The sequence below is a fragment of the Lepidochelys kempii genome, chromosome 1 (genome assembly GCF_965140285.1).
Source record: "Lepidochelys kempii isolate rLepKem1 chromosome 1, rLepKem1.hap1, whole genome shotgun sequence".
In the NCBI taxonomy this organism is placed as follows: domain Eukaryota; kingdom Metazoa; phylum Chordata; order Testudines; family Cheloniidae; genus Lepidochelys; species Lepidochelys kempii.
Window position 1 is genome coordinate 9283512 of NC_136380.1, and position 6000 is coordinate 9289511.

A 6000-nucleotide genomic window follows, 5' to 3' on the forward strand; every position below is an offset into this window, starting at 1 on the left:
GGGGGGAGCTGCCAGTGAAGCAGGAGGCTTTGTGGCTGCTCTCTCATGGGTCTCTGCAGAGCACCTGTCTCCGTAGCAGGCAGCACAGATGCTCTTGCCTGGGGATCCCCTCTGGGCGCTCGGAGCCATGCACCCAAGTGGCGCCCAGTCTCATCTGGACAGCTGCACTAACATGTCTTCTCTTCCACCCCCCCCCTCTTACTCTGGTCCCAGGGAGATGGCAGCCCAGTGGGCAGTGCTGGGGCTGTTGGCTGCCTGCCTGGCCAGTGCTGCGAAGGAATCGGTGCTGAACGTGTGCATGGATGCCAAGCACCACAAAACCCAGCCAGGCCCGGAGGGGGCGCTGCATGGCCAGGTAGGGTCTTGTCCTATTGACACAGGTCAGTCCATCCCTGACCTCTTGGAGCTCTAGGTGAGGGGTAACTGGGTCCCCTGGACCTGCCGTCCATTCCAGTGCAGGCTTGTTCCTTACGCTGGGCTCTCGTGGGGGAGGGGGGGCATGGGCGTGGAGGACTGTGGTGCAGGAAGCTGGAGGTGTTCATGACACCAAGAACTGTGTGTTTTCTCTCAGCCCTAGGAGGCTGCGGCAGGCAGGGTCATGGTGCCAACATCCTTGGGCTGGCAATGAGACCCAGCTCTCTGGCAGCAGCCATGCAAGCCATGCAAACTGGGCTACTTCTTTTCCCTTTAAAGAGGCCTGTCCCTTGCTGTTTTCCTAGGGAAGGCCTCAGGCAGAGGGCTGGGGAGCCAGGACTCCTGCCTTGCAATTCCAGCTCTGCCACTGATTCTGTGGGCAAACTTGGATATGTCCCTGTTAATTTCACTAGAATAAACTGACCCAAGTGTTGAAGGTGTTAACCTGACCCTGTCACTGTCTAGCTCACTGCTTGATATTATGGGTTGGGGTACTGAGTACAAAGACCTCAGCCCGCTTAGGACCATGGCGACAGCCACACTTATGAATAGCTATCTCTCTTTACTAAAGATGAGAGGAAAGAGGGCTGACACCTTTCTAGTGTCTGGTAACTGAGGCCCTGCCCCTTCTCTGCGCTCCCTCTTCTCCCCCTCCTTGCCAAGTCAGAAAACCCCAGACATCAGGGCTTGTCTGGGTGCCATTTGACACACAAGCCGAAAGCCGGCCTATCTGGGTGAAAACTGGATGGGTGGCAAACCTCACTCAATACTGTGTTTCAAATTAGGCTGTAACTTTGACAAAACTCTTTGTTCCTATTCCCGTTCCCTTTTGCTGCAGAGTTTGTAGAAGGCAGGCCTGCTGATTGGGGGATGGGGGCAATTGTCCAGGGTCCTGGGTGACTTTAAAGGACCCAGGGACCCCCAGCAGCACAGTGGAGTGAGGGCAGCCTTCCTGCCTGGCCTTGCTCCATGCCATTCCTGGAAGCGGCCATCCCGTCTCTGCAGCCCCTTGGCAGGAGGTCTCTGGGCACTGCCCCTGCCCTGAGCACTGATTCCACAGCTCCCATTGGCTGGGAACTGCACAAAGACCCCCTGGGCCCCCCCTCACCGGGGAGCTGCTGCCAGAGGGGTGTGCTGGTCGCTTTCAGGGGCCACCCCAGGGAAGAGTTAGCCCTGACCCCTCTCCTGCACTCCCTCAGTGTCCCCTGTCTTTCTCTCCCGCCCCACCTGGCAGCTAGGAGATGGTGCTAACAGTCTTGTGGGGAAAAGAGGCATTAATAGAAATCTGTAGCTGTGAAGTCTGAGCCCACTTCCTAGAAGACAAAACCAGACCAACACATACTGGGGCAGAGAAACCGGAGAAGATCAGCTATGCAGCCAATCCTCTCTGCAACCTCCCTGTTGGAGAAACTGCTCCAAAACCTGGCAAATCTGCATCCCCACTGGGTGCTGCCTTTCTGGTCACAGGCTCCCAGGAGTGCTGCAGGATACAGTCTTGGTGGGGAAAAGCCAGACCCTTAAACAGAAGGCACAAGGGAGGGAGCGAGAGGAAAGCAGACTGAAGGTGGGGGAGGAATATGACATACTAGGGATTGGAGCCGGTGACGGCAGGAACCAAAGTCTCTCATCACATTCATGGCTTCAGCTCAGTCCTGACCACTGAAGGTGGCCATGTCAGGTGGGTTTTGCTGCCTTGCCCAGGCTGGTAAGAAGATATTTGGGAACTGGGACAAGGAAGGTGTCCTAGTGGATTGCAGGAGAAGGTTGGGGAGGCAGCCATGTCCCTCCTTTGTTCCCCCATCTCCCAGCCAGCAGTCAGTCTGATCTTCCTCCCAAAGTCCTGGGGTGTCTGGGTTTTGTTCTTTTTAACCTGCTCCCCCAAAAAAAGAGGGCAGGGGCAGAACAGCCCATCCCATTTCGCTCACCAGTTACACATGTTCCCAACAAACACATTTAGTTCAGGTTTCTAGTCCCACATTCATTAACTTGAGGAGCACGTTGAAGTGGTGCCTTGTAACTAGGAGGCTTTTTCATTTGGACAAATTCAGTTGGTCTCCTCTTTGTGCCTTTCCCCCATCCCCACTTACCCAGTGCCCCCCCCCCCCCAGAGGGGATCACAATTGGGGTAGATCTGGAGGCCCTAATAACACCATATAACAGCTCAGCGGCTGCCCCTCCAGCCCCAGTCTGTAGCTTCCCCACTTCATGACATTTTGTTGACTTAAAGATCTCCAAGCACTCGGCAAAATAGCATCCCTGCCCTTCCGTCCCCGGTCCTTGGCCGTGGCCCTGGCAGTGGTCTGATGCAGGAGCAGTCCCGCCGTGCAGCACTGGAGGCTGGTGATGCTGCTGCATCCACGGCATCCTGTCTGCCCCCCGGGTGAGCGGCCGGAGTCCCCTGCGCACCCGTCCCTTGCTGTGTTCCCAGTGTGCCCCGTGGAAAGACAACGCCTGCTGCACGGCTGAGACCAGCACAGGGGCTCACCAGGACCAGTCCTACCTGTACAGCTTCAACTGGGCCCACTGCAGGGTGATGCCAGACAAGTGCAAGTGGCACTTCATCCAGGACACGTGTCTGTACGAGTGCTCGCCCAACCTGGGGCCCTGGATCCACCAGGTCAGGGGGCGCTGGGCTGGGCGCTGCGGGCGGGAGAGCAGGCTGGCTTGGTGCATATGCTCACGGCTCCCTCTAGTGGCGGGTCCAAATAGTGAGGAGTGAACTAGCACCATGCAGAGTGGCTCCTCCAGCTTGAGCGGTCGGGGGCTCGTGCTTTCTGTGCCGAAGGCCCCAGGTGCCATTCTCCACTGTCAGCTGGTGTCCCCCCAGGGCCCACTGCATGTGGGCAGGACAATCCCCTCAAAGCGTCCTGAGATCGGGAGGCTGCACTGAACGGCTCCTTTAGCTTCCCTCCCCAGGCGGTGCCCCGTGGGTCCTGCCATCCCCCCTCCTGTCTAGGACCCCAGAGAGCCTGGCTCCAATGCTCAGCTTGGCTGGGTTTCTCGGTGGGACTGAAGCTGCCTCTGTCCCGGGGTGAGGTGGGTTCGTGCAGCGTGTTTGCTGGGAGGCAACAGGTAAGATGGCAGATGCTGCTCCTGGCCAGGGCTCTGCAATAAATCCAGGATCTCTTCCTGGATGCCTGGGTGGCCTGCCTGGGATGCAGTTGAGCTGTAGATGCTGCCACACAGGTGTGCGGGGAGGCTGCTGTGAGGCTCTCCTGTCCCCTGGGGCCTGGGCCTGGTTCTGCTGGGACACGCACTGGCTCTGTTCAGTGGTGCTAGATCAGGGGGTGGGGGAGAGAATGTGTCTCACCCTTGCTCCCTGGGGCGACTGATGTTGCCTGCAGGGGGCCCAGAGCTGCCCCCTGATGCTCACAAGCCTGTGTCCTGGCAGGCGGATACCAGCTGGCGCCGGGAGAGGATCCTCAACGTCCCGCTGTGCAAGGAGGACTGCGAGCAGTGGTGGGAGGACTGCAAGGACGCCGTCACCTGCAAAGAGAACTGGCACAAGGGCTGGAACTGGACTTCGGGTCAGTGAGGCCGAGAACAAACTCTGCCTGCTGCAGGGGGGAGCTGGACTGCTGTACCCTGAGTGGGGCAGGGTCACACCTTGCTTATGGGTTTGCAGCTGTCTTAGAGGCCCAAGGGATGGAGGAGGGGCTCCCACCTCTCCCTGCCCCCTGATGGCAGCAGCCCTCAGACTAGCTCCAGACCCTGGGTGGGGGGCTTGCGAGAGGAGCACCCTGGGAGTGAGGGCTGAGGCTGTAGTCTCCTCTGGTCTCAGTGCAGTCCCTGGCTTGGTTTGGACTAGGCAGGTGGATGGTCCCCTGGACTGAACTTGGTGTCCAGTGACCCTGGGGCAGCTTCAACTGTGGAGATGGTGCCCACGCTGGAGCAGGGGCCGGGAAACCTGCCTCCTGTGTGAGCAGAACTGCCTAGCAGGTGGCCATGGGGCTCTGGGGTCTTCCTCCCCATGGCGACTGGGCGTGTGGTGCCCCTCTACAGAGTTGTGGCCATACCTGGTTCTGCTTGCCAGTATCCCCTGCCTCCAAAGGGGGTTAGGGGCCTGGTCCTGGAGGAGGCAACAGCTGTGGAATCCTAGGGGCAGAGCCGGAGGGTGTAAAATGGGGCTCCCCAGTCAGGAACACGCAGAAAAGGAGCTGGCAGGAGACCTGGATGCTGAGATCTGGGCTGTGAATGCCCCTGTACTTCCAGTGGGCGGAGGAGTGAATGGGGCTCAGCTGAGGCTGGAGTAGTGGCTGGCAGATAATGCACAGAGGAAGGATGACCCAGTGCTTGGAGCCTGGGACTTGAGACCTGCTTCAATTCCCTGCTAGTGACTGTAGGGGGTGGCCACTGTCTCACCACACTCCCAGCTCTTTCAATGTTCAGGAGGCCAAATAAGCAAACCAAGCCAAATATATTGTCGCAACCAATCCTGCACCTTGGCAGGGGGTCAGAGTAGGTAACCCTAGTGGTTCCCTCCTAAAGACCTCTGGTGCAATACAAACCCATTCCTACCTGCTCCTGCCAAGGGAGAGGAGTGTGTCTCACATGGCTAAGACCCAACCCACCAGTTTGTAACTGTTGCTTGGTGTCCCTGTATGCTGTGTTCTGTACCAGTACTGGGACCTAGACTGGATAGACTTTTGCCTTTGACAAGCTCTTAGCTAGTGCCAAGGCTGAAGGCAGTTTCCCAAAGTGTTGATCTTGTATTGGCTAGCACTGCTCTTCCATAGTGTGACCTTAATTCAGTCTCTGCCTCAGTTTCCCACCTGTGGAGAAGAGCACAGCCTTACCTTGGGGGCTCATGAGGATAAAGGCACAACAGACCCTGGGGTGATGGAGGGCCTAGAAGGATCAAGGTGCATTGGCAGAGCTGTGGGGGGTGGGAAACCCCAGCTGGGCTAGTGGGTTCCTCATTCTTACTAGCCTCCATCTGGCTCTCCAGGCTGCCAGTCAGAGATCAATCCAGGAGGTGAGTGACATGGCTACAAGCCCTTGAACTTCACCTCACAGGGAAGGACAGTTTCTCCCACAAGCCAGCTGGGCCGTTGCCAGATCAGCCAGTAGCCTGGGATGGGCAGATGCCTCGCAGCCAGAGATGGGGAAGGCATCATAGATGGTGTCAAGCCACAGCTTGCTCACTGCCGCCCTCTCCCTCCCCTTCCAGGGACCAACCGGTGCCCCCGCAGCTCCACATGCCAGCCATTCAAGTACGTCTTCCCCCGGCCGGCAGACCTGTGTGAGAAGATCTGGTCCAACTCGTACAAATACACCCTGGAGCACCGGGGCGGCGGGCGCTGCATCCAGATGTGGTTCGACCCTGCCCAGGGGAACCCCAACGTGGCCGTGGCCAAGTACTACGCCCAGAACGGGAGAGATGCCTCTCCTGCACCATGGGCTGGCCTGCTGCTGCCTCCTGCTCTCCTGTCCCTGCTCTGAGCAGCCAGGAGCCTCTGGCAGCCCCACTGGCTTATACAGGAAACATTTTTGCTCGGGGGCATGGGGTGTTTGCCCTGCTTTGGGCTCTGGCCAGCAGAGTCGGGATGCGGTCTGGTTACTGCTAACTGCAGGTGGAAACTGTCT

At 58.4% G+C, this 6000-nt stretch overlaps 1 protein-coding gene across 1 annotated transcript; it reads left to right on the plus strand.

Annotated features, from left to right (window-relative positions):
• The first annotated feature begins 216 nt into the window (after window positions 1-216).
• LOC140899562 (folate receptor alpha) lies at window positions 217-6000 on the plus strand. Its single transcript, XM_073315323.2, has 4 exons — window positions 217-355; window positions 2843-3031; window positions 3806-3941; window positions 5585-6000. Exons 1-4 carry the CDS (start codon window positions 218-220, stop codon window positions 5854-5856), a joined length of 735 nt encoding a protein of 244 aa, XP_073171424.1. The 5' UTR covers window position 217; the 3' UTR covers window positions 5857-6000.

What these genes read in the sequence shown, in the direction of transcription:
- LOC140899562 (XM_073315323.2), top strand. Translation starts at nt 218, where the DNA reads ATGGCAGCCCAGTGGGCAGTGCTGGGGCTGTTGGCTGCCTGCCTGGCC. An exon ending in AGGGGGCGCTGCATGGCCAG is followed by an intron (nt 356 to 2,842) that starts GTAGGGTCTTGT and finishes CTGTGTTCCCAG; the next exon opens with TGTGCCCCGTGGAAAGACAA. An exon ending in TGGGGCCCTGGATCCACCAG is followed by an intron (nt 3,032 to 3,805) that starts GTCAGGGGGCGC and finishes GTGTCCTGGCAG; the next exon opens with GCGGATACCAGCTGGCGCCG.